Source organism: Gallus gallus, chromosome 1, assembly GCF_016699485.2.
Source record: "Gallus gallus isolate bGalGal1 chromosome 1, bGalGal1.mat.broiler.GRCg7b, whole genome shotgun sequence".
Lineage (NCBI taxonomy): Eukaryota > Metazoa > Chordata > Aves > Galliformes > Phasianidae > Gallus > Gallus gallus.
This window is the reverse complement of record NC_052532.1, coordinates 481,068-508,688: the sequence shown is the minus strand read 5'-3', so window position 1 is coordinate 508,688 and position 27,621 is coordinate 481,068. Positions and strand designations below refer to the sequence as shown.

At 51.5% G+C, this 27,621-nt stretch overlaps 2 protein-coding genes across 9 annotated transcripts in view; both read right to left on the bottom strand.

Moving 5' to 3' along the window:
• Positions 1–1,194: 1,194 nt before the first annotated feature.
• HCLS1 (hematopoietic cell-specific Lyn substrate 1) lies at positions 1,195–13,353 on the bottom strand. Of its 5 annotated transcripts, none has more exons than XM_040701184.2 (16): positions 13,264–13,353; positions 12,930–13,119; positions 11,184–11,267; positions 9,743–9,816; positions 9,485–9,614; positions 8,538–8,648; positions 7,898–7,952; positions 6,196–6,306; positions 5,951–6,061; positions 5,605–5,660; positions 5,042–5,111; positions 4,698–4,831; positions 4,031–4,138; positions 3,364–3,658; positions 2,644–2,715; positions 1,195–2,277 (listed from the first exon to the last, which is right to left on the bottom strand). In XM_040701184.2, exons 3-16 carry the CDS (start codon positions 11,265–11,267, stop codon positions 2,141–2,143), a joined length of 1,548 nt encoding a protein of 515 aa, XP_040557118.1. In that variant the 5' UTR covers positions 12,930–13,119; positions 13,264–13,353; the 3' UTR covers positions 1,195–2,140. The 5 variants fall into 5 exon arrangements, with proteins under 5 accessions (XP_040557118.1, XP_046798694.1, XP_040557116.1 ...); XM_046942738.1 differs by having other exon boundaries at positions 12,835–12,939; XM_040701182.2 differs by having other exon boundaries at positions 4,031–4,135; positions 12,835–12,939.
• Positions 13,354–14,765: 1,412 nt separating this feature from the next.
• The window catches only part of GOLGB1 (golgin B1), a 37,061-nt gene continuing 24,205 nt past the window's right edge, over positions 14,766–27,621 (bottom strand). For all 4 annotated transcript variants that reach the window (XM_015291011.4, XM_040702921.2, XM_015290459.4 and 1 more), the window contains exons 14-22: positions 25,035–26,985; positions 22,895–23,073; positions 21,491–21,656; positions 20,514–20,645; positions 19,191–19,349; positions 18,963–19,057; positions 18,025–18,159; positions 17,109–17,214; positions 14,766–16,414 (exon numbers count right to left, since the gene is read on the bottom strand). In XM_015291011.4, coding sequence (XP_015146497.2) covers positions 16,280–16,414; positions 17,109–17,214; positions 18,025–18,159; positions 18,963–19,057; positions 19,191–19,349; positions 20,514–20,645; positions 21,491–21,656; positions 22,895–23,073; positions 25,035–26,985 — 3,058 coding nt within the window. In that variant the 3' untranslated portion in view covers positions 14,766–16,279. The remainder of the gene's footprint in view (positions 16,415–17,108; positions 17,215–18,024; positions 18,160–18,962; positions 19,058–19,190; positions 19,350–20,513; positions 20,646–21,490; positions 21,657–22,894; positions 23,074–25,034; positions 26,986–27,621) is intronic.

The following is a 27,621-nucleotide window of genomic DNA, read 5'->3' as shown; positions in this document are numbered from 1 at the left end:
TTCAGACAGACATGTTAGCTGAAGTCTATAGGATATAAAGTCACTATTCATACTACCACAAAATGGTTTGGCTTGGAAGGGACCATAGGGTGGCCACGAAGATGATCAGAGGGATGGAGCACCTCTCCTATGGGGACAGGCCCAGAGAGCTGGGGATATTCAGCCTGGAGAAGGGAAGGCACCAGGCGGTACCTTACAGCAGCCTGCCAGGACCTGAAGGGTCCTACAGGAAAGCTGGGAAGGGACAGGATGAGGGGAGATGGCTTTAAACTGGAAGAGGGGAGATTTAGTGTAGATCTTAGGAAGATATTCTTAGCTGTGAGGGTGGTGAGATACTGGCACAGGCTGCCCAGTGAGGCTGTGGATGCCCCTTTCCCCGGCTCCGTTCAAGGCCAGGCTGGATGGGGCTGTGAACAACCTGGGCTGGTAGGAGGTGTCCCTGCCTACAGCAGGAGGTGGGAACGAGGTGGTCTGACAGGTTCCTTCCAAGCCAAGCAGATCTGATCCTATGATTGCATGCACAGGACCCACTGCAGTCGCATTGCTACCAGAGGCTGCTGTAACTCGCAATTTCCTGCAGTACCCGACATGGACTGCACTCAGCAGGGCTGGGAGCAGTGCCTGGGGCTGACCAGAGCACCGAGCCATGGACTTGGCACCAGCACAGAGCACAGAACTCAGCCCCAGCAGAAGTTCCACCGGCACAGCCTGCTCCCACACAGCCTTTGGCACAAACTGATGCTCGTTGGGTTTCTCCAGGCCACCACCAAAGCTCTGCAGCTTGCTTTGCAGCAGTAAATCCCAATTCGGTGGCTGTGGGTGCTGGGAGATGGCAGCTTTCAGGTGCCAGCCTGCTGCTGGAGGTCAGCACTGCACTGGGATGCGCTCCCACAGCTCCTCGTGGGAGCTTTGGTCCTAGGGGTGGTGCTGGCACTGACTTGCACACCATTTGCACACCAACAACCATCTCCTGCAGCAGCAGTGAGCATCCAGCCCGGAGCACACTGCTTCAGGGGAGGGCGTGGTTTGCATTGGATTGTCATCTGAACATTGCTTGAAAGCATTACAAATGTGCATTTCCTCTGGTCCTGCTGCCCACACACTCTGCTTTTTTCTCCTATCTGCAGCAACAAGGGCCCTTCTCACTGTGCACTGTGAGCTGTCACGAAATAAAGGGTCATGGTCATGAGCAGGTCAGGACAGAAGAATTTATTGCTTGAGCTATAAGTGGGAGCACAGTGTGGCACAGAGAGATACTGCTGCTGTGAGCTCTGCCCAAACCGGGCTGCTGCAGGTTTGGTAGACCTCAAAGTGATGCAAACAACCCATGCCAGGGAAGCAGGATTTGGCCAACAGCACCAGCAATGGGAATCCTTCAGGTAAGGGAACCCCACCCAGCATGAACAATTCACTCCTTTCCTCATTAATTCCTATTGACAGGTGAGCTAATTAGATGCAAATAACTATTCCTGCAGTGGGGATGGGTGGGCTGACTTCAGAACCACTCACAGAACCACTGAGGCTGGAAAAGACACCTCTGAGATCCCAATGCAACCCCAATCCAACCCCAACCCATCCCACCGACCACGTCCCCAAGTGCCACATCCCTGTGGTCACTGAACACCCCCAGGGATGGGGACTCCCCACTGCCCTGGGCAGCTGTGCAGTGCTGGCCGCTCTTTGGAGCACAGATTGTTCCCCAGCTCCAACCTGACCCTCCCCAGCGCACCCTCAGCCCATCCCTTCCTGTCCTACTGCAGCTCCCTGGGATAAAGATCTGACACATGGAGGTGACAAATGGCACTCCCTCCTGCCCTGACCACATCATGGTTGGTGTTCCTCGCCTGAGAACTGCCCTGCTGGAACAGAAATGGACACAGTTCTCCCTCACGCACTGTGGTTGATGCATGGGATGATCCAGACAGCAGACATCACACCCATAAGTTCTGGAACCATCCCACCTTTCTTGATGGGATGGGAATCAGAATCCACCCTGGACATTTTCTTCCACACTGCTGGTTTGTTCACTGCTATTCCTTGCATGCAGCCACGCCAAGCAGGGTCAAATCAAGCTAATAATACATAAAGGACTGAAGAGGAGAGAGGCAAAGGTTCGGGAGGAGGCAGTTGGACCCTGGCTTCACTGCAGGAGCTTCACGTAGTTTGCTGGGAAGAGCCCCACTTTGCCATGGCACTGCCCTTTCCACCAGCCTTCATCCACCATCTCGATGTGTGTGATGGTGTCATTGGGATCAAAGGAAATCTCATCGTCTCCATCTGCAGGGATTGATCAGAGAAGATGGTGGCTGTGCAAAGGTATCTCTGGGATGGATTGGTTTACATCCCTCCCCTCCTTCTCCCCATGCAGGCTGATAAGTCACAGAGTTCATCTCACCCAACCCCCATCCCTGCAACCAGCATGAACAGAGTGGAGCAAGGAGAGGAACCTCACAGGTGAACAGTGAAGCAGCCACGTTCCAAAGCGAGCTCTCCTTTTACCTTCCACAAGGAAGACATTTAAACCGAGCCCAAACCCTTCCACCACAGCTGATGTGAGCCACCACCTCCCATCCCCTGCTGAGCTCCCAGGCCCCCCCCGTGCCAGAGTGACCACCTTTCGCACCACCCGCATGGCAGACCCACCTCCTTGGTAATCGTAGAGGGCCACCGCACAGATCCCAGGGCTCTCCACCTCATAAATGTTGTCCATTCCCCCTGCAGAAGACAGGGCAGGGAGATGAGACAGAGGCTGAAGGCAGCCATGGTGTTCGGTACCCATCCGTCCATCCTTCAGTGAGCCATATCCACCCCCCGTTGGCACAGAGCGGTGCACCGCGGCTCAGCACACGGTGCGCCTTCCTTCTATGGCTAGGAGGGGGGAGCAGCAGCAGTCCTGGTGCTTTGTGATCCTCCTTCAGAAAAACCTTGGACAGAACTCCAGCTCCTCCTTTTCGCCAAGCAAAGTGGCAATGGAAACAGCAGCAGATGCTCGTGCAATTTGCTCACATACTCCCCGCTCCCCTGGCACCCAGAAGGCACCAGCAGCTCAGGCCTCCAAGCACTGTGAGCTGTGAACTGTCAGAGCCAGCCCTGCAGCCCCACTGGTGGTCCCTTGCAGGAGACGCTGCATCAAATGCAGCCCTCCTGCCCTCGCCTTCAGCAGGCACCCACTGCCCAACCCTGCACCTCACGCCTCTGATTCACACCTCTGAGCAGGGCGAGGGGCTGGGATGCAGCCAGGTCCCAACCAACACGGACCGCTAACCTGACCACAGGACTTCAGGACACCAAACCCCTCTCGGTCTGTCCATCCATTCAGTGATGCAAACAGACACTCTCTGAGGCTCTTTCCCCCACGCTCACCACTGCAGGGCTGGCTCTGGCTGGACTCCTCAGGAATGACCTCGTCATAGTCCGCCCCTTCATCCTCCTCTCCCAGGCTGTAGGTGGCACCCGGCTTTCCGACGGGTCCCGGCAGCTCCTCGTAGTCAGCGCCCGCACTGACGCTGTCGCAGTAGTCGGAGCGCTCCAGCAGCTCCTCGTAGTCACCACCATCAAAAGTCTCACTGTAGATGGGCTGTTCCTCCTCCTCGGTCAGATCTGCTTGCCTTGGGGGCAACGCAGGTGCTGTCTCCTCCTCCTCCTCTCCTTTTGCTTCCTGCCATGATGTGAGAAAACAACAGGAAAGTTACTTGCAAAGCACCCACTGCACGCAGCTCATCGCACAGCACCCAACTAAGGGAGCCCGCACCACCGCGTGCATCCACAGTGCCACTGCAGCACCAAAGAGCATCATTCACACCCGGAGCTCAGCAGTCAGCTCAGGGCAGACCCTCATGGCTCATGTGTCCAAGTCTATCTCACACCATACAGCCCGCCGTACTGCTGCGGCAGTGACCACCCCCTCCCAGCCCACCCTGCGTGGCTCAAGGTGCTGTGCAGCCATGTCCCACCACCACCACCTCAGTGTTTTCCCCTCCTCTCCCTGCGGGTCTGTGGGGCACAGCTCCTCCATCCCCTCTCTCAGCACCTGTTCTCCTCGTGACATGGGCTCCTGCTCAGCTCTCGCAGGGACTCTTGCTGGCACAGGGGCAGGAGGTGGCTCTGTGTGGTCCATCTCTCTCTGTGGGATTTCCTGCTGGAGGAAAGTTGCCAGAGCCCTTCAGAAACTTTTAACCACATCCATCCCCATTCCCATCAGAGCAATTCTCGGATGATTCTACTCCTTCTGAAATCTGTTCCAGCTGCCACAAACTGACAGATGGACACCAGCGGGTCTGCAGAACAGTCTGCTCTGTTGGTCCTGGGGACACAGGGAAGTGATGGCAATGGGCACTTGGTGGCCACGGGGAGGTGATGGCCATGGGGAGGTGGTGGCCAAGGAGAAGTGGTGGCCACGGGGAGATAGTGGTGGTGGCCACGGGGAGATAGTGGTGGTGGCCACGGGGAGATAGTGGTGGTGGCCACGGGGAGACAGTGGTGGTGGCCACGGGGAGACGGTGGCCACGGGGAGACGGTGGCCACGGGGAGACGGTGGCCACGGGGAGACGGTGGCCACGGGGAGACGGTGGCCACGGGGAGACGGTGGCCACGGGGAGACGGTGGCCACGGGGAGACGGTGGTGATGTCCACAGAGAGGTGATAGAAGTGAGTGACACAGAGAGTGATAGAAGGTGAGCATGGTGGCCATGGCTCACCTTCCGCCGTGCTGCCTGGTCCTCCCGTGCCTGCCGCCTGGCCCGCTCCTCTTCCACCCGCCTCCTGCTCTCCTCATCTGCCAACTTAGCCATGTTCTCAAACCGTGACCGCAAGCTGCTGGCACCACTGGAAGCTGATGCATAGAGGATACCGCTGATGCAGGCTGCCCAATGGCTCCTTCCACCACCCCAAGCACCAGGAGAAACCCATCCCTCCACATCCCCTGGAGGAATCTCCTTGTGGCCGCCCACCTCACCCTCCAGCGCTGCCCAGTGCCTGTGATGTGCTGTCACCAGGGGACAAGAGGCCCAGTGAGCCCTGGGTGGGTACATGCTTCTCTCACCTGCCTCCACTGGTTGTGTTTTCTCATATCTGGAGGTTGGACCTTCCATCTCGTCAAAGCCAGCAGCACTCTGCAAGAGGAAGGGAACCAAACGTCCAGCACGTTAGGCTGAGGTCACCCCAAAGGTTTAGCCACAAGTTTTGCTCACAACAGTGTGTGTCTTCATCAGTAGAACTGCCACAGCCCCGAGGGGATGGAGTGCCTCCCTGCACTGGGGGTGTCTGCTGCCCTCAGCCAAAGGCCACAGCTGTTCATGCAGAGGGGTCGGCCTCTGCTCACAGGGAGCAGTGATAGGACGGGAGGGGATGGGCTGAGGGTGCGCTGGGGAGGGTCAGGTTGGAGCTGGGGAACAATCTGTGCTCCAAAGAGCGGCCAGCACTGCACAGCTGCCCAGGGCAGTGGGGAGTCCCCATCCCTGGGGGTGTTCAGTGACCACAGGGATGTGGCACTTGGGGACGCGGTCAGTGGGATGGGTTGGGGTTGGACTGGGGATCTCAGAGCTCTTTCCCAATCTCAGTGATTCTATAGCTCAGTGATTCTAAGAGCACTGATCAGAGACTCACCTTATCCACCCTGTCCTTCTGGACCCCATAGCGGCCTCCAAACCCCCTGGCATAATCTGTATGGAGAATCAGAAAACAATTCATGTTCTAGAATACTACATAGGTCACTCAGAAAGTAATACCTCCTATTTATTTCCATGGAAACTACAACAGACACAAAGAGCCTGATCCAGGGATGTGCACCCACATCCCCCATCCATCTGCTGTGCCACACTCCAAGCCCTGCTCTGGCCAAGTTCACCCTTTGCTTTGGGGCTCACGGTGCCCCCCCAGCTGCCCACACATCCACAGTACGCTGTATTTGGGTTTTGTCAGTGTGAACCATCAGCTCTGCGTCCATCTGTACCTGTTTGGGATGCGTGGGGCTGCACCTCCTCCTGGTGGTCCCAGCCCAGAGCACTCTTGTCCTGACGATCTCTCTGGACCCCAAACTTCCCACCGAAGCCCACTGAGTAGTCTTCAGCCACAGGGATTCCAATCATGGCGTAGGGGGGAACAGGAAACAGAGAGGAGGAGAAAAGCATCAGCGTGGGGCTGTAGTGTCCCTATAGAACTCCATAGGCTGCTCTGGACTTAGGAAAGGGTGATCACCTTTCTGTGAGTCGTGCTTCTCCGCCTGGCTCTTGTAGTCAAATCCCACCGCTGCTTTGTCCACTTTGTCCCTCTCCACACCGTAACGGCCACCAAAACCCTTGGAGTAATCTGAGGGGGTGTGCAGTGAGGTGCTGGGGAGCTGCAGGGAGGGGGAGAGCAGCAGGGGTGGGGGAATGGCAGCAGGGATTGGGAACAGCAGCAGAGATGGAGGAGGGAATGGCAGCAGGGGTAGGGAAATGGCAGCAGAGATGGAGTGGGATGGCAGCGGGGATGGGGAAATGGCAGCAGGGAAGAAGTACAACAGAGCATGGGTTGGAGGGCTGGGAGCAACCCAAGGGCCATTGAGGATGAGGTCTGGGGGAATGAGGGCACGGGCAACGTGGCTGATGGCAGCAGGAGGTGGAGGGCGATGGGCAGTGGGGACATGGCATGGAATGAAGCCCTGGGGTCACAGAACATATGGCAGACAGTTATGGATGGCTGACATTTGCCACAGTGGAACCTCAGCTCCCGCATGGAAACCACCGACTGCGGGAGCTCAGCAAAAGCTGAGAAGTATGTTTCTGGATACGTGCTCCTTCCACCTCTGTCTCGTTGGGATGGAGGCACAGCACATCCTCCTCTTCCTCCACTTCCTACATCCCCACAGAGCACCCCCCGGTATCTCTACTCAGTTATCCTCCAAACATCACCCCGTTGTTGGCCACCATCCTCCAGAATCTCAGCCCCTGTCCCATCCACCGGCTCCATAGGGATCCCTTCACAGCCTCCCATCACCACATCCCACCTTAAGAGGGGGAATGCATCACAAAACAAACACTCCGAGGTGCTGCTTTCAGCAGATAGAGCTTTTCCAGCTGTTACCTCAGCACTAAAGACTCCAGTACAGGAACACCATCACAAGGACCAACGCACGGCAGGGATGTGGGTGTCTGCTGCAACTTCTTTCCTTATCTTGTTTTGCTCCGAGGTATTTCTATGCTTCCACACAGCCTGAAGCCCCACGTCTACAATTGACTTCCTCTGCAGGAACGTGCTGTGGTGTCACGGCTGCATCTGACCCTTTACACCAACTAGAAATGCCTCAAATCTTCTTCCCTCTTTTGCGGTTTCCTCTGTAAAGAACCCAGCACCAAACTTCTTTCTCCAGCAATGACGTCCTCCTCAGGTTGGCCTGAAGCACTATGAGGGGCTTTGCCCTCTGACCTTCTCTTGGCTGCAGAATATTTCACCTTTGGCTTCAGCTCTTGTGGCGTTCCCTCTGAATGCAGCTGATCCTCTGCACGCTTCTAAGTTTGCCTCAGTGACCCCCGGAGTTCTGCACAGGTGTGGGTGCTGTAGAGCCTTTGTTGCCATATCAATTGCTGTGCTTTCTTCTTATATATCTTTTTTTTTTTGGATGTATGTGTGTGTTATCACTTCTCATATCCCGCAGATCCTTTTAAAGGATCAGGAGCACCACTCATGGGGTTGGGGGATCCTCTATGCTCAGCCAGGGGTTCCCAGAAAAGCAAAAGAGAGCAGTGATAGGGACGGACAGAGCAGGACAGGACAGGGCAGCAGGGTGAGCAATTGGGAATGGGGATCTGCACCGAGTGGCAGAATTGGGATAACAGGGCTGTGAGCAGCAGCCAGCGCAGGGTGATATGAGCAGGAGGGCACTGCAGAGCACTGAGGTCTGAGTGTGCCATGGACTTGCCTTTCTGGGATGAGTGCTTCTCCACTTCTCCCTTGTATTCAAACCCCAGCGCCGACTGGAACACAAAGGAAGGAATGGCGTTGTGCTGCGGGTTGGGTCCCACCAGCAGTGGGGTCTGACCCCAGGGATGGAGGGCAGCATGCCATGCATGCACATAGCAAAGCACCTGGGCAGGAGCTGAGATGTGCATGGGATGGAGGGCAGCATTCCATGCATGAACACAGCAAAGCACCTGGGCAGGGGCTGACTCCAGGGACAGAGGACATTATGTCATGCATGCACGTAGCAAAGCACTCGGGCAGGGTCTGACACTGAGACATGTGTGGGATGGAGGGCACTGTGCCACGCATTGCAAAGCGCTTGGGCTGCAGACAAGAACACTGCAACTCCCACAGCAGCGGTAGCCAGGATGCAAACACAGCACTGCCTGCAGAGCACAGCGCACAGTCGTTGGTGCAGAGCTCGTGGCCACGTGTGTGCTGCAAGCTATCAGCTCTCACCCTGCACACTGAGCTGCACATTGCAGCGTGGTGCACAGCACGCTGAGCCCTGCATGCATCAGCACAATGAACACTGCATCAATAAGCCCAATGCAGCACGGGCCTCAGCTGCATCCCCCCTGCTGCTCTGCTCAGCGCACCTTGTCGGCTCGGTCCCGCTGCACGCCGTACTTCCCCCCGAAGCCCTGAGCTGCATCAGTCTGTGAGGAATGCTTCCCAACGTCAGCGACGTACTCATGGCCCACGGCACACTGAGGAGAGAGGAGGCACAGTGCGAACTCAGAGCAGTGGGACGGATGGGGACTGCCCTGCTCTGCTGCCAGAATGAGCGTGGGGCGACCTGAGGGTCCTGATTGATCAATGGTTGACCAACTAATTGACCAGTCAATGAACGGCAAATGACTTATGAGCCAGCAGTGTGCCCTGCTGGCCCAGAAGGCCAATGGGACCCTGGGGTGCACTGCACAGAGCGTGGCCAGAAGGGCAGGGAGATGCTCCTCCCCTCTGCTCTGCTCTGCGGGGGGGGGGCATAGCTGGAGCACTGAGACCAGTGTGGGCCTCCCCATTTCAGGGCAGAGTGGGAACTGCTGGAAGAGCCCCACGGAGGGTGCAGAGATGGGGGGGCCGGGGCACCTCCTGATGGGGATGGGCTGAGAGCCCCAGGGCTGTGCACCTGGAGGAGAGAAGGAGAGAGGGGATCTGAGCAGTGCTGATGGATACCTGATGGGCAGGGGCCGGGGGGGGGGGGCTGGGGCTGGGCTCTGTTTGGTGGTGCCCAGCGCCAGGATGAGGGGCAGAGGGCACAGAATGCAACCCGGGGAGTTCAGTCTGACTGTGAGGAAGGACTCCGTGCTGTGAGGGTGGGGGATTGTTATTCACTGCTTCTCCAAACCCAATAGGGAGGCACCTGACTGAGCTGTGAGCAGCACAGAGCTCTGTTCTGCTCAGGGGAGAGTTGCAAGGACTCAGCAGGGACAAATGATTGGATGGGTTCAAGCACATTTTGCAGACAGTCCATGGGCAGAAAACAGGGACAGAAAATGGACATTTCCAAGGAGCCCAGGGGAGTCCCCTCCAATTCTGTTACCTTGTCCATTCGGTCCCGCTCTGTCCCAAATTTACCCCCGTAGCCATATGAGGCCTTCGGGCCGCTCTCCAGCTCCTTCTTCTTGATGACCTCATGCTCCTCTGACACTTTGCTCCTCAGCTGATGGATGCTGCAGGCCAGAGAGCATCGCATCACTGCGCTGAGAGGTTCGGCAGCCCCGCCCCCATCCTGGCCACGCCCCCAACAACACCCAGACCACGCCCACTTAAGCCACGCCCCCACCCCCTCCGCACTCACTTGATGTGCTCGGCCCGCCCGGAGCCCGCGATGCTCTTCGCCCCCCATCGCTGCTCCTTCTCGGAGATGTCGTTCTGCAGAGCGAACCGCCTCCATCAGCACCACCCGGAACCCGGAGAGCCCCGACGGCCCCGCAGGGGTGGGAGGAGGGGAGTGGGGGTGGGCAGTTGGGTGCTGCACCCCCAGATAAATCGTTGGATATGGGGAGTGAGGTCTTCTCGCTGAGGGTGGTGAGGCATGGGATGCTCAGAGAGGTGCTGGAGCACCTGGTGGAGCTGTGGGTGTCCCTGCTCATCGCAGAGAGTGAGACCGAACCACCCTGTGATCCTATGAATTTCCCTTCCAGCTCAAACCATTCCATAAGCCTATGAAGGTCCTCTCCAACTCAAATCATTCTACAGTTCTAAGAAGGTTCCTTCCAACGCAGACCATTCTATGATCCTATGAAGGTCCCTTCCAAATCCAACCCAAACCATTCTATGATCCTATGAAGGTCCCCTCCAAACCAAACCATTCTGTGCTTCTAAGAAGGTCCCTTCCAATCCAAACCATTTCATAATCCTATGAAGGTCTCCAACTCAAACCATTCTGCAATTCTATGAAGGTTTCTTCCAAACAAAACCATAAAGGTCCCTCCCAACCCAAACCACTCCATAATCCTATGAAAGTCTTGTAACTCAATCCATTCTACAGTTCTAGGAAGGTCTCCTCCAACTCAAACCATTCTATGATCCTATGAAGGTCCCCCTCCAACCCAATGCACTCTATCATCCTACAGAGGTCCCCTCTAAGCCAGAGTACTCTATGATCCTATGAAGGTCCCTTCCAACCAAAAGCACTCTATGATCCTATGAAGGTCCCTTCCAACCCAAAGCACTCTATGATCCTATGAAGGTCCCTTCCAACCAAAAGCACTCTATGATCCTATGAAGGTCCCTTCCAACCCAAACCATTCTATGATTCTACGAAGGTCATTTCCAAACCCAACCCAAACCATTTCATAATCCTATGAAGGTCTCCAACTCAAACCATTCTATAGTTCTAAGAAGGTCCCTTTCAACACAAACCATTCTATGAGTCTATGAAGGTCCCCTCCAACTAAACCCACTCTGCAATTCTATGAAGGCTCCTTCCAACCAAAACCATTCTATGATTCTATGAAGGTCATTTCCAAACCCAACCCAAACCATTCTATAATTCTAAGAACGTCCCTTCCAACTCAAACCATTCTGTGATCCTATGAAGGTCCCTCCCAACTCAAACCATTCTATAGTTCTAGGAAGGTCATTTCCAAACCCAACCCAAACCATTCTATAGTTCTAAGAACGTCCCTTTCAACACAAACCATTCTGTGGTTCTACAAACCCTCCCCTAATGCAAAACTAAAAACACATCTATGCCAAACAGAACATCCCAGCTAACCCCCAACGCAGGCACTCACCACAAAGTCGGGGTCGGTGTCCCAGTCATCACTCTGTGCCTCCACCTTCACCGACACGTCGTGGCCCACAACTGCCTTCCACATCTGCAGGGCAGAACACGGCATCACCGGGACCGCGGTGCCACCGGGGGTGGGCAGGAGCACAGTGAGGAGAGTCATCTGGTCCCACACCCCACAGCGAATTGGGCCATCTACAACTACACCAGGTGGTCAAAGCCCCTCCAGCCTAACAACGGTGCCATCATAGCAGCTGTGTAACAGTGGGTCGCCTCTACTGGTGCAGATTGGTACAAGGGTGGTACACAGGCTCTTATTCATCGCTGGTGAAAATGCACAGCGAACGGGAGTGCCTATGTTGAAAAACAGTGCTTTGTAGCTGAGAATTTGCTCTGTCAAATGGCATTATCATGTTCTTCGCTTCTTCTCTAGCTTCCACAGAAATAAACAGGCATTACTTTTGGAGCAAAGCATGGGAGCCTGGAGGAGGCAATAGGCCCAGGGAGAGGAAGTTATAAAACAAAAATAGCGTGAAATCTCGAGCTCCTGCATTTCGTTTTCAGGATGACTCTGAAAAAAGAGGCAAAAAAAAAGTCCCTCCCAGGCAGTGCTGCGCTGCAGAGCAGCGGAAGGAAGTCCGGTTGCACAGAGCAGGCAATGTGGGGCTGCTCTTCCCATGGCCGAAAGCAGATTTGCAGTGGGGCAGGGAGAAGAACTGCTGTGCTGTGCCCCACAGTGCCGCAAAAGTCACATCAACCAGGGGAAACCCGACGGGAGGGATGGGGTCGGCTTTGTAGGGATCCTCAGTTCACAGGTTTTGATGCAGTGTGCACAGGGCAGCTGCTTCTGGTGCAAGGTGTTGGTGCTGAGTTGGGAACCACCTTCCCAGCAACGGGTGGACTCCAGCACTGCTCATTGCATGGAGTTAGCAATGGGCTGGGGGGAAGGGAACCGAAAGCACAGAGCAGGGATGGAGTTTGTGGTTGAAAGGAGCCAGGCGCAAAGCCAAGGATGGAGGACCAAGGGAGATTTACTGCAAGGATTTGACCCTCAGGAGTTAAAATACAACACAATACAACAGCAACGATAGTAATAGTGGTCATAATGGAAGTTCGACGTCCTTCTGTGCTGCTGCGCTTGGCAGTAATCCTATTGCAGAGCACAGCTAAGAAATCACCCCAGCACCGCTGCCCAAAGCTGTGGGTGCCCCATCCCTGCAGGTGCCCATGGCTGGGGATGGGGCTCTGGGCAGTCCAAGCTGGGGGGACACCCAGCCCAGGGATGAGGGGTTGGAACACATCGTGTTTAAGGTCCCCTTCTAAACAAAGGCATCCTCCGATTCAACACTGCTGTGATAACGACAAGCAGAGGAAGCAGGAAGGTGGGTGTCGGCGATGTGGAACAACCCAGCAGCGCCTTCCACCTCCTTTTTCCGTCCTCACCTTTTACCATCTCTCACTCCAAACACTTCTACAGCCCATTTTTGTGTACAGCAGCAGCAACAACCCAGCACGGGGCTTCCAGCTGAGGGCAGCCATTGAGCAGCCACTCCAACTCCAGTCTGGAGCTCTGGGATCTGACTGCTGCTCCAGGTGACTTCTGACCACCTCCTCCCCACCACCTCCCACCACACATCCTGGGAACCGTAACATACCACAGCCATAGCTATGGGGATTGGTCCCGTCCTTCCCCTATCATCATCCTTCCCCCGTTCCTTCAGTTGGACCGGATGACCTCGGAGATGCCAACCTTGGTGATTCTGTGATTCCCCCCAAAGCAGATGGTCAATGCAGCATTGCTCCCATCATTCCTCCAAAGCAGATGGTCAGTGCAAGAGTTGGTCCCATCCTTCCCCCAAAGCAGATGGTCAATCCAGAGTTGGTCCCCTCATTGCCCCAAAGCAGATGGTTAACATGTGGGAATAATGGTTCTTCAGAGCCTCAAATGTCAAAAAGAACCGACTGAACAGTAAATGCTGAGCACCATCAATCCATGCCCAGGAAGTGGCTCTCTTTGCCCACCGAAGCACTTCTGCCATCGCTGCTGCCCACTCCCCACCCCCAAGACCCCCCTGTATCCTCACCTTGCCCCGCCGCCAGCTCCTGCTGATGCGTTTGCCGTCCTCCGGCCCAGCACTGCCGCTCACAGCAGCCTCAGGGCTGCACTGGGTTCCTGTTTTCTGCACTTCCTCCCCCAGCCCCCAACGCAGCGGTTCCCTCCGCTCCGACGAGGGGAACGCGCTGTGCAAAGTGCTCCGTTGGTGGGTACGGCTCAATGGGGCATGATGGCACGGATTGTGCCAAAATCAATGATGATTCCAGCTGGGCTCCTGCCAAGGAGTGCCTGAACCCTCATGGCCAACGATTGCAGAGATCCCACAAAAGAGAGCTGCAAATCTGCTGGCCGCAGTGTCGGTGCAGTGCCGGGCTCAGCACTTTAAAGCACAATTAAAAACCCATATATATGCATTATATATCCTTATGTATACATATCTATTTGTACATAGATATGGATATGGATATATAATCTGTAGAAAGTAAATAGTCTGAGGAAGGAATACAGAAAGGACCCAAGCGAAGAGCCCTAAGCACACTGAGACCAAACTCTCCCTTCGCTGCTCACTGCTGGAAATGCACAATTTTAGAACAGGCACAAACCACTTCTGCACTAAACGAACTTCTGAAACCAAAACGACTTCCTTTTTGAATGAGTCAAGTGATGCAAAAAGGGCTCCTGAAGCGCTCACGTCTGCCCAACATGGCGCGATGCTTTCTGCAATTAACCAGGCAGAACAGCAGCGTCCACACCAGAGGGAAGCAAAAGGTTGAGATGTTTGAAGCAGAAACCATCGGGTGAAGCCCCATGAAGTCTTCCATTAGGTCAAAGCTGCATGGCCATGCTATGACATCAGAGCAGGAGCTCCTTCGAAGTCTCTTGTTAATTGATTCAATCCAAGCTCGAACCATTCTGTCCAGAGATACAACAGCTTTAACAAATCCAATTAACCCAAATGGTCTTGTTTCAGCTCTGCGGATGGGCAGGCCCTGAATTTGAGAAAACTCACATCACGGGCTTTAAGGAAACATACATTACCTGTAATTCTTGCACCTATGAAATGCAGTGGGGCCATTATTCTTACAGCACCCTGTAATTAACTTCTGTTCCAATGGCACTGCCAGATTACAGTAGTGAATATGAAGAGATGTCCTTGGCTGTGAAAGATGGAGGAGGATGGTGCTGTTTGTCCCACTCCACACAGCAGCACATCTCCAGCCCATGGGCACCAACCACCACATCTTCCCTGGGGGTCGTACAGCTCCATCCCAGTACACAGCTGGGTTACACCTACCTGAGAATAAATAAAAGCAAACTCTTCGGATCTATTGGAGCTGCTTTTTAAACCACAGCGTTCTTAACTTCTTTGGTCATGACAGCAAAAGCTGAAGATGCCGAGAGGTGAGAAGGGAAAGGCTGTCTCTGCAGGCATTCAATTGGAAGAAACAGATCCGATGGAATGAACACATAAGGAAATGCACACAGAGGGCTGTGGAGACCTCTGATGTTCACATGGCGACACAACACAACTTCCCTCTGAAAAATAATATTTATTATATACAGGAGCACGCGCCCCAGGAAGCTATAGGCAAAGTTTTTGGTCACAGAAGTGTATGCAGCTGAGAAAGTCCACAGAGATCATCAGGGTAGAGCACAAAGGGATACGTAGTGCCAACACTCTGCCAGAGATCCCATTGTTCTAGGTACAGTGATGAATTCAATCCACCTTCAAAGAGGCTTTACAGCAGCTGGGGACTGCTGGGTTGCCAGCAGCATCGGAACCCCCTCTTTCCCATGTGGAAAAATGCAACCTGAGTGCTGCACCACAAAGCAGCCAGGACCCTAGCAGCAAGGACCCTGAACGCATTGCAGCTTGGCCAACAGCAAGAAGCTCAGCTCAACCACCCCTGCATTCAACATTCTCCCTTTGGAAGAGGACTGCCCCAACTCCACAACACTGCAGGAGTTCTATAGAGAAGCACAGCTTCCCACGCATCCCATATGATCAAATCCATCCACGCACCTTGCCTCAGAGTCAGACAAGCCCAGGGCCAAGCGCCAGCACTGCATAATTTCTCCATCAGCAGTGACAGCAAAGGCCTAGAACTCCTTTCCCTTCCCCAGCACCGGGGGAACCCTTTCAGTTCTGATCTTCTGCCTTTGACTCAGGCCCACGTGATGGAACCACAAGATGGAACCCTCCAACACAGCCCATATGGGTTTAACCTGGCACAGCAAAGCAGGAAGCGGGAGCACAGCTGCTCTCCTTTTGAGAGGTTACTGAAGTGAGGGAGAGATAAAAAGCTCTTGCCTCATATTCAATAATTACATTTCTGAAGCTATTTTACAAGGCTGTCAGAGCAGACATACAGCTGTCTTTAAACGCAGTGCTCAGCAGGTCCAGATGTACTTATTTTGGCCCTACTTCAACCGTAGATTTAACTGAGCAGGAAACGTGGTTTTGAAGTTCACATTCCTTCAAGTGCCCACAGTTTCCTTAGGATATGCATCTCAAACAGCACTGAGCCACGGAGCAAACAGGGGACATAAGGAAGGGAAGGAGCTTCCCTCCCTGGTGCACAGCTCCAGAGCTTCCCCCCCAGCTCGACTGACTCAGGATGAGGGTGAATGAATATCTGGCATTTCCTGGAAGCACTGAAGAACTGCAGCAATCCAGGAAGAATTTACTCATTCCTACCATGGCAAAACGCTCCATAAAATGAGTGGCGCTCCCTCCAGGTACAGGAACAGATACTGTGACTGTTAGCAGGAGGACCCCAGCTCAGAAAATGTACAGCTCTATCATTTAAAACCACTGAATGAAGTGAGAGATGTCCTGGAAACAACATGAGCAACAGCACTGGCTGCTGCCCATCCCAACAGCAAACACCCAGGGCATGCACCAACCACGGGGCAGCACTGCCCATAGGGGGACTTGGAAAGAAGGCAGTGGGTGAAGTGCCTGTTTCAGCTGCCCTGCGGATGGGGAGCACTGGCCCAGGATCACAGAGGGCTGTGTCTCAAGGAAGGGCTGCTGTTCCTGTTCAGAGGTGGCCTGTGAAGCACAGGAAGAGCAGGACGTGAAGAGCAAGCAGGTACATGGCCACCAGCATGGGCAAGTGGGTTCGGGAGCGGAAGACAGAGCGTAACAGGCGCCGTAGTCCAGGGATATTCCGAGTCTGGAAGGGGGAAAGAGAGATTGGTCAAGTACCAGGAGCGGCTGAGTGCCCAGCAACCCTCCCCCAGAGTTCTCTGATCAAAAAAGCTAAGTTTAAACTTATCAGCACGAACTTTCCCAAGCCCATTCCGCTGCCAGATCTGACCTCCAGAGCCACCCCCCCATCAGAAAAGCTGCTCTCTTCAGGTTTTCTGCCAGCCAGCTCTCTTCAATTCCAATAGAGAAAGGGCAACAGAATGCAGAACGTCTCCCTTTGACATTTGCTCCATACAAACATCTTAGCCCCTCAAGTGAAATATAAACAGAAGGACCATTGGTACTTCTCTGCTATGGACTTGAGCTCCTAGGAATCTCAACTCACCCTCCCTCCAGGCTGGAAGAAGGGAATGTGTATTCATTGAGGTCCTTCAGCCTCACCACTGAGAGGACTTCAGGTCCTGCTGAGCAGGGCTGCCCTATGGTGATCCACCACAGAGGCCCTTCCAGGGTCCCCAGACAACATCACCTCTCCTGGCAGAGCCACGGAACAAAGGAAACCAGCAGAGCAAGCCAAGAGCAGAAAGCCACACAAACCCAAACTGACCCAAAGATGCCCACAGAAGAACTTCGTTGCTATAGGCTCACAGTTCTCAGTTCACGTTTTCTTACACCAGACTGAGCTCACAGCATTGGCAGCGGTGAGGGAAAATTCTTACTTTGCTGAAATTATTATCCACGGAGTCAATCAGCAAGGAATGCTCGTGACCTGGAGCCATGTCGATGCTAGTGCTTAGGGAGGACGTCCACTCACCCGACTCCAACCTGACACAAAACAAACACACAACCATTAAAACACTGAGCAGAACCACGGGGTGACCCGAGTAGCAACAGCCTGCTTTCCTCAGATATGGTTTCAAAATGAAGTAATTCCCAATTTCTGGACAGAAGCGAAACTGGAGCAGAGTTGGCATCTTGTGGTCTCCATACAAATTACCCACAAGAGGGTTCAGCTGCTGCCCACGGAGCCCTTTTTTCCTCATCCCTCTCCCATTGCTTTACAACGCTTCAATTTCTTTTGGTGCTGTTTTTTTCTTGGCAGGAATTACAAACTCTGACTTACCTGAGGTGTCTGTTTGGCTGTCAGTGGAATTTCGTAACCTGTGACTTGCAAGAGGCCAAAGCAGATGACTGAACTCTTTCAAATGCCATGAAACTAATTTGGAAGCCAGCTCTGCTCCCAGAAGTGCTGGTTCTTGCTAACTATTTCCATAACTAATTAGTTGTTTCTCAGTATCCATAGTTTATGTTTTTTGGCAATAAATTTAAATTTAGGAAAATTTCTCAAGTCAAGACTTTTTTTTTTTACCCAAGGCAGACAGGTGATTACTGAGGAGACAAAAGCCTTGCAAATACCAAAATAACTTTTTTTTTTTTGGTACAAACTATATTTTCCAATGGTTTGCTTCCCTGGGAAAGCTGGCATTCCTGGCCAGAATTCATCCTACCACAGTTTTCACTCAGTTGCTGCATTCTGCCTTTGTCTGCAACCGAAGCACAGGCACAGTGCAGCCATTAAGAGAGCTGGGATCTCCACTCTTAGGACAGCACTGCCCCTCTGACCAATGCCCCCACCTGCTGATCTGATCCTGTGCTGCAGAGAGAGCTTCCTCGGCAGCCACACGGCGCTCCCGCTCCTCCTCCAGCTGCTCCTCCAGGTACCTCAGATCCTGCTTCGTGCTGCTATGTAAGTGCTCAGTTTCGGACAACCTGTGAGAAAAGAAGCAAGCGTGTGCCAAATAATTTCTAGCCTGCCCTGCTTCTGTTCTATTTACTGATGCAGTAGGTGAATGGACACCAGCTCTCTTCCACTTTGCACAGAAGACAGCTGTTTTTCATTAAAATACTTGAATTATTTGGAAAGCAGGAAGAAGAGCAGTCTCTCGAAGCTCCTGTGTCGCATCAGTAAGGAGTGTATGTGACCCTGCCTTCCAAAAGCTGTTTACAAAGGGTAACAGGAGCCACATGCTAGGTTTCAATCGCAGACGCATTCTCAGGCTAAAAGCACTGAGACTGTGCTAATTAATACATCTGGGCAGTCACTAAACAACTGGCCCATCAAATCAGAGATTCTAATTTGGCTGGTGATGGTACATCATAACTGCTACGATATTTTTAGGTGGTGAGGCACTGGAACAGGTTGGCCAAGGAGGCTGTGGATGCCCCATCCCTGCAGGCATTCAAGGCCAGGCTGGATGTGGCTCTGGGCAGCCTGGGCTGCTGGTTGGTGACCCTGCACATAGCAGGGGGTTGGAACTGGATGAGCACTGTGGTCCTTTCCAACCCAGACCATTCTGTGACTCTATGATCCTATGTTCGCTCCCCATTGTTTGAAGTTCAGTGCAAAGAGACATTGCTAACTACAACTGTCCAGCATGTGTGACAGCTCCTCTGCTCAGCAAGGTCCTGCTGGGGAACTGAAGTGCTGAGAGCTCAGATGGAGCAGCCCAGCCAGGCTCCTCCCACCCTCAGGACCTCCATCAGGACTCACACCCCTCCTGGCCCCACAGTACCTCAGCTGCAGCTCCTGTAGCTCCGGTGTGTAACTGCCTCCAGGCTCATTCTTTTCTTGGGGTGCCCCAGGAGCAGCGTCAGTTGCAAATGACCCCTAAGAGAAGGCACAGACACAAAGCAGAGGGCACTGAATAAAGAGGACAGAAGCCAGCCACAGTGGTGCTCACTTAGTGGAGCCACCTGCAGTAAGTCTTGCCCTCACCCCCCCCTTTGGCAGAGACCCTCACCATGCTCTTGTCCGCAGCCTGCAGCTCCTGAAGCTGTTTCTCCAGCACCAGGCAGCGGCTCAGAACCTCGCTGTACTGCTGGTGACTCTCACTGATGCTTCGGCCACTGCCGCGCAGTTGGAGGGAGAGGGCATTTTTCTCTTCGTAGACCTGAGACAGCTGGGAAGACAAATCCTGAGTCAAGAGCTCAAACATTTCTGCGACAGCAAAACTGCTTTCTGTCTAACTGAGGGTAAGAATTCTACTGAGTATGTAGGTGCTGCCACAGTGCCCATTTCTAAGGTCCGCTGATCGGTGATTGTCTCCAACAGCAGCTCGTAGCCAAGGTCTCCAGCATAGGCAGCCCCAAAACATTAACATGACATACAGGATTGCTCCTTGCTCCCCTCTTTCCTCCCAGTATTAAATCTGTGGGAGTGGCTGACATAAGACCCAAAACTTCAAGCCAGAGGAACCTTGCACTAACAGAAATCTTCAGTTCAATATGGGGAAGCACAAACTTCTGCACCTGATGGAAAGTCCGTGCACCAACACAGGACTGTCAGAGAGTGCCAAGGCAACAGCTCTGCTCTGAAGGATTGGGGAGTTACAGCAGCTGCCCAGCTGAGTACAGCCCAGGTAGCCTGCTTGTGAGCAAGGAACATTGTATTCTGGGTTACATCAGGAGAAGCAAGGCCAGCAGACAGAGGGAAGTTACTCTCTGCTCTGCTTGGTACCAGTAAGACCACACCTGGCATATAGTGACCAGTTTTGGGTCCCTCATTTCAAAATGGATAGAGAAATGGGAAAGAGTGCAGAAAAAGGCTACAAAGGTAGATGAGGGATTGGAGCATGTGATGGCTGAGAGCTGCACTGTTTTACCCTGGGAAAGAAAAGGCTGAAGGGTACAGCAGTTCCCAATTACCCCGAAGGAAGCCATAAAGCAGACAGAGTCAAGCTCTTTGGCAGCAGCAGAAAACATAACAAGGGACTTATTTGTGGCTTGCAAAAGCAAAATCATTTTCACTGAAAGTGAAGAGCAGCACTGGACAAGGACCCAGTGAGGTTTGGAAATGTTAGTTCTTGGAGGTTTCCGCCACTACGGTAGGCAAGAGCAGGGATGGTCTGATCTAACACGACTGACAGCACTGCTTTGAGCAGCAGAACAACATAGGGGATCATCTCCTTAAGTCTCTTCTAACCACTACTTCTGATTCTGTGTTCCTTTGGTGAATGCCCACGTGAACAGGAAACCCCATTCCTGCTCCACGAGCCCCACTGAAGCCTGCCTGCCTCCCCACATTCCTCAGCCCAAATTCTGCCAGCAGGAAGCACAGCCTGTACCTTGCTGTTTAACTGCTGAATTCGGAGCTCTTTTTGGTGCAGCTCTTTCAGGCTGTCACTTAGCTGAGCCCTCAGATGTTTGGTCTCTGCTTCCAGGCTTGAGAAGTCACCTCTCACTGCTTCTGGATTGATCTGACAGGGAAAGAACAACAAAGAATACATCACACATGACGATCTGTTTCCATTTCCACTCCAAGCCCTACACTGTTCCTACATCTGAAACTTGATCTGGGTGGAGGAAGTAAAAAAAAAAATCACATGCACTTGGTTCTAGATTCCTCTTTGCATATATGCCTGTGTGTCAAAGGGATAAGAGAGGATTCCCCCCCTCCTCCACCAACATAGAAGTGTGTCACCGGACCATTGCAGCAGTTGGCAGGACAGTTCTGTCCTTGCTGGTAATGTTATGGCTCTGCACACACAGCTGGTGAGTAGACCAAGCAAAGTACACAATGGATTCCACTCCACTTTTAGAGCTGTCATATGGAAAAAGGGGGCAGAAAGTCCAACGTTCAGCCCTCAGCCTCTCTGGGCATGAGCCAGGATTGTAGATTCCTGCCTAATACAAACCACAATGAAAATCCTGCAAAAGACTTAAAAAAATAGAACGGGATATTACAAAGGAGTAAAACAGAAAAGATTTCAGATTCAAAACAGTGCAGGAAGCAATTCTAAAATCATCAGATTGGAAGAGCTGGGAGGTTCCAGAAGGAGCTGCTCAGAGGGAATGCAGGTGCCCAAGAAACCCCATCTCTTCTACTGTCCCAAGCACTTGAAACAAAGAGAGGAGCACATAAGGTTAGGCCAGAGCTTTCTGAAAGCCTTCAAGCTGCGTTGTTGGCGTAGGCCTTGGAGGGCACACAACAAAATCCAATATCCGTCCACGTGATGCTTGACCTCCAAAATCTGAATACAACCAACAGGCCCTAATTTGGCTGAATTTCCATGCAGTACAGAATCTGTGCATTTCCACTGACCTTCTTTTGGTACTGCTTCTCTACATCTTGAGCCTTGCTCAGGGGTGGCCTCATTTCTTGCACGACCTGCTGCAAGTGGCTCAGCTGCTGCTCTTTTTCTGCTATGAGCATCAGGCATTGCTCTTTGATGCTGCCATTCTGCTCTTCCCAAGTAGTTTTCTCTTGCCTGCAAAGCATCGTGCAAAGGAAATTACCACAGGGTTAACAGTACCACATACAACATCCATTCATCCAGCTCAGAAGAAGCCAAGGAGGATTCCAACTACATCCTCTCATTATCCCATGCTAGATAAGAAGTTGGATGTCAAAGACAAACTAAAGCAAAACCACTTCAGCACAGGAACCCTAAAATCAGGGTTAAAGAAGTTGTCTCCATCAGCACCACCTCGGTCAAACATGCACGTGAGAGCCATTGCATGGATTCCAACACACAGACGTGGGCCTTGGCTTCACTTGTGCAATAGGAGCTACCCAGGAGATAAACCTCCAGGCTCAGTCATTCTCTCACTCATTACTTTGGGATCTCTGAAGAATCTGAAATTACTTTTTTCCCCATCTCTAGAACAGAGCACGTTTGCCTGACTGGGTTTGGTCCAGGAGGGGATGACAACTCACCAGCCTTAAAATTACAGCCTTTCTTAATAGGAGACATAAAGCAAGTAAAACAAAGGATTAAACCATCATATAAAATGAGTATTTTCTATACAATTACATCAGATAATAAAGGGTGTTCCTTTCATTGTCAGCTCGGAATGGAGAGCGCTATGATTATATACAAATAAGCTGGAATACGAGAAATAGATGATGCTTCCTCTGAAAGAGATGATACTGGCCACCAGTGGAGGAAATAAACCATAGAACCATAGAATGGCCTGGGTTGGAAAGGACCACAATGCTCATCCAGTTCCAACCCCCTGCTATGTGCAAGGTCGCCAACCACCAGACCAGGCTGCCCAGAGCCACATCCAGCCTGGCCTTGAATGCCTCCAGGGATGGGGTATACACAACCTCCTTGGGCAACCTGTTCAGTGCCTCACCACCCTCTGGGGGAAAAACTTCCTCCTCATAGCCAACCTAAACCTCCCCTGTCTCAGTTTAAAACCATTCCCCCTTGTCCTGTCACCATCCACCCTCGTAAACAGCCGCTCCCCCTCCTGTTTATACGCTCCCTTCAGGCAAAAACAAAAAGGCCATTAAACTATTTTGCACGGGCATTTCCTTCCAGTATGTTGGGCTGCAAATCTCCACCCTAAGTCTGATGCAAAGAACTGAGCAAGGAAATGTGTGCCCACTCCTGGTGAGGGCAGGTGATGCAGCACAGGTAAGGCAGAGGTGCTCAGTGCTTTGCTTTCTGAAACGACTCATTGCCATCTCTGAGGCAGTAAGGAGAAAGGCAATTCTCACCTTAGCTGCTGAAGCTCCTGCTGGTAGGAAATACACTCTTGCTCCAGCTGCTCTTGGCGGCGCTGCTGTTTATCTGCCTCTTGCTGATATTCCTGCACTTGTGCCTTCAAGCGAGAGTTTTCAGCTGATTCTACCCCAACCTGTATGTATTGCTGCTGTAGATTCTTCAGCTCCCTCACCTTTAAGTAAAAGGAAATATTGCTACAAATGTTAACTGAGCAAGCAGCTATGTCTGTTATTTACAAGCATTTAAGAACATTTTTCACTGCAGCGTCACATCCAAATGACAGAGACAATGCAAACTCACATCAACTACCAGAGCAATCTACTAGGAAGAGTTCAGCAGAAAAGCACATCCAAGAAGTCTGTTGTGTGGAAGAGCGCAGTGAGTTCTGAGACCTCCCATAGAGACATGACACACATTTGCAGCACTGCACAGTTCAAGAAAGCGGAAGCAGAAGGGACATAAATCTAGAAATAACTGAGAGGTTGATGGACAAGTGGGAAGTGATGGACAGTATCATGGAGCATCACAGAATATCTGAGTTGGAAGGACCCATGGGACCACTGAGTCCAGCTCCTGGCTCCACACAGCACTACCTCAAATCAAACCATGTTTCTGAGAGCGTTGCCCAGACTTTGCTTGCTCTGTTTGAGCTTCATATGGTGGGTGATTGCCCACCCTCTGATTTGTCAAAGTCTCTCTGCAGGACCTCTCCACCCTCGGGGGACTCTGCAGCTCCTCCCAGTTCAGGGCTGTCCACAAACATACTCAGCATACCTTCAAGTCCTGCACCAAGATGTTGATGAAAACACTGAAGAGCTCTGCAGAACCCCACCAGTGACTGGTTGTCAGCCTGAAGGAACCCCACTGACTACAACCCTCTGAGCCCAACCTGCCAGTGCTCAAGAAACATTTAGATGTGGTACTGAGGGACGTGTTTTAATGGGGTTACATTGGTGGTGGGTGGATGGGTGGACTGGATGATCTTGGAGGTCTCTTCCAACCTCGGTAATTCTATGATTAGCCAATTGTTCACCCACTGCATTATTCATTGGATAGCTGTATGCTGGAAGGATACTCAGAAACAGCCTCAAAACCTTTACTGAAATCCAAAACAGTGACATCAAGAGGCTTCCCTTGGTCAGCTAGGTGGTCTCTTTGCCATAGAAAGAGATTAAGTTTGTTGCAAATTAATAAAACAAAGTAAACTAAGAGCAAGAAGTAGTGGAAAATCACAGTAAAAATCAGGCATCTGAGCAGCAACTGGAAGTGAAACACTGAGCTGTGCCAAAGAGCATACAAACACATATGAGGTACGCAAGCAGAGATGACAGAACGAAGGTGCAATGGCTTGGAACTGTCTTGACAATCATCTGCCAAGAGGATGAATTTACCATGTTCTTAGATTTCTAGAAGAGATTACAGAACTGACAAATCAAATGCACGAGCTGTCACAGATGTGGGCTAAGCATACTAACAGGGAGCAAATCTCTTGATTCTATGATTCCATACTTAAAACTGGGCTAACAAGAGGAAACGCCTTGAAAAGTTAATAATGAAACCACAGTTCAGCTTCCATATGTCAGAGAGTGTAACAAATGGCACATACTAAGTCCACAGGATCTGATGGAGTGCACCCAAAGATGATGAGGTCATCAGGTGGCAACTCTCAAGTACTTCTGAAAGATCATGATGATCAGAGGGGCTTTTGAAGGCTGGAAGAAACGTCATCCCTACCTTCAAAAAGGGCAAGGAGGAGGATAGAGAAAGGCAGTCTGCTCAGCCTCACTCAATCCTACCAAGGAGATGGAACAACTAATCCTGGAAACTATTTCCAGATACACAAAAGAACAAGTTGACCAGAGGAACTGTGGAAATCCACCAGTGGAGATATTCAAAACTCAAGCAACGTTGCTTTGGTCAACCTGCTCCAGTCAACCCTGTCAGAGCAGAAGGGTCAGACTGGAAGACCTCAGAGCTCCCTTCCAACCTCAGCCCTTCGGAGGTTCTGTGAGGATGATGGTATGTTTTTAACACTGTGAAAGACACATCTAACTGTGCTGAATTTTAAGATCTGAAGAACCTGATCTCTTATAAAGCTTTAACTAAGAGCAGGAAGAGAAAACAAGGACTTACTAATCTGTCTCTGTCGTTCTGCAAGGAGGACAGAGCCTTCTTAAGACTCAGCACTTCTGATGGAGTGGTGACAGTGCTCCCTTCTGCTTGCTGCCTCACTTCTTCCACCTTACGTGTTTTGTCCAGTTCATCTAGCAGACGGTCTCTCTCGTCCTGCAGGCTTGCCATAGCCTTGGAGAAAGATTTGACTTGGTTGGAAGAGCCTTCCAGTTCTGAAGACAAACGGAGAAGCTCATCATCTTTGGCTCTGATCTTCTGCTTAAGATCCTCAATCTGAGCCAAGAGGCCTCTTTCATCAGCGGCTTTCTGCATTTCTGTAAGCTCAGACCTCAATGTGTCTCGGTCCCGGGCAGTGGAATTTTGCTCTTCTTGTAACTGAAGGATCTTTTGCTGGAGATTCTCTGCTAGATTTTGTTGTTCCTCCAAGTCTGCAGAATATTTCTGTTTCAAAGATTGAAGCTCTTCATTGGTCTGGTCCCAGCTATCCTGAAGAGAGCTCATGGACTTCCCGAAAGACTGAATTTGGGCTCTGAGATCTTTGTTTTCATCTGTGACTGCAAGAAGTTTCTGTTCCATCTCCATGAGGTCCCGTGCCAACTCTGCTACTCTCTCCTCTGCCGTTTCTGTTTCATTCCTCATTATCCCAGCATCATGATGCAGGTGCTTCAATTCCTTTCTGAGCCTGTCCTCAGCCTCTCCCACTCTCCTGGTTGCATCCTTCTGAACACTTACCAGCTCTCCCTCAAGTTCAGTTATCCTTTGCTGTGAGAGTGCAAGCTTACGATGCAGTTCTTGTGCCTCTTCCTCTCGGGCCTTGAGCTGTGCTTGACACTCCATGATAGGACTCCCCTCAGCTAGTGCTGTCATCTCGCTCTGAGCTCGGGACAGAGAGGATGTAAGGGTTTCAACCTCTTGAGACATACTGACTTTATCCTCTCTCAAGGCTTCCATGCGCTTCTTGAGATCGTCCTGCGTACGCTCAGACTCCTTCAGCTGTGTTTCCATGACTGCCTTCTCCTTTTCCAGAGCCTGGATTCGCTGAAGCTGAGTTTTGAGAAGTTGCTTCTGTTGGGAATCCTTAATTGAAATGACTTGGTTCAGATCTTCTCTATACCGTACCAGGTCTGCACTCAGCTTGGCGTTCTCTGAGTTGAGGTCATCCATCTGGCTATGAAGAACTCTGATTTCCTCCTTCAGCTTATTGTTTTCAGCAGCAGCCTCTTGGATTATCTGGTCTTTTTCCAAGATTATAACGAGGTGGCGTTCCTCCAGCTGTTTGTACTCTCTCAATATACGGTCTCTGTCATCCTGCAGAGATGACATGGACTTGGTGAAGGAGTCCAGTTGTGCCTTCTGCTGTTTACTTTCTTCTCTGAGTTCTTTCATCTTTTCAGTGAGATGATCAAGTTTATCATTAAGTTTGCTCTTCTCAATTTCCAAAGCCTTTTTGTCTTCTTCCTCCTTGCTTAGCCTGTGCTCCAACAGTGTAATGTCTTCAGAATGTTGCTGCTGTAATTCAGATAGAGCAGCCGTAACCGCCTCTTCCTTGGCAGATAGCAGACTAATGATCTTTTGATCTTTGGCACTCGTTTCTTCATGCAGCTTATTTGTCAGGTCCTTGGACGCCTGCAGATCAGCCTCAAGCTGTTCACAGCTGAATTTTAGATTCTGGATACTGTTCTCTTGTTGCTTGACTGTATTCTCCAACTCTCCTCTAACCAGTTCACATCTGGCAAAAGAACTCTGCAAGTCAGCAAGCTGCTCTTTCAGGCTCCTGATTTCTGACTCCAGCTTCTGCTGTTCATCCTGGGACTCACTGTATAGTTTCTGAGACCCTTCCAGCTGATTTAAAAGCTCCTTCTTTTCCACCTGCAACATTTCGCATGTCTCTTGATGCTGCTGAATCTCCCTCCTGGACTCTGATTCCCAGTCTTTCTTGTTGCATTCCAGCCTGAAAAACAGAGAAGGGAAGATCAGTCCCAAATCAATGAAGTATTTCAGGATCCAAAACCACACCAACAGTTTTCATTGATTATATTAATAGAGAAAAGCCACTGAATTAGTTTTCCAATGATTAGCACTGAATCAGTGCTTCCAAAGGGAGTGACTGAGTCACCATCCCAGGAGGCATTTAAGAGACTTGACGTGGCACTTAGGGAAATGGTTTAGTGGTGGACTTGGTGGTGTTATGCTGATGTTTGAACTCGATTGTATTAAGGGTCTTTTCCAACCTAAATGATGCTATAGGCACATTAGCAGTGACACGATAGTCCTCTTTAGAATGCACAGCTACTAAACCCCTCTCAGTCCCACTTATATGTTGAGTCCTTCAAAGGAGAAATTAATTTCCCTATACAGCAAGGCTCAGATTTTGTTTGCTACGAACAAAGGTGCTGTTCTCATATGGTTGGTATTCATTTCACAACATACAACGTGTTGATCAAACTTTGTAGAACAGTTTTCCTCACGAAAGAATGGCTTGTCTTTGAGTTCTGGAAATTCCAAGGTTAACATTTTGTTATGCTTCTCTAGCTCCATCTTTCCCTCAACATCTAATTTGGGATCACATTGGAATTACATATCCCCA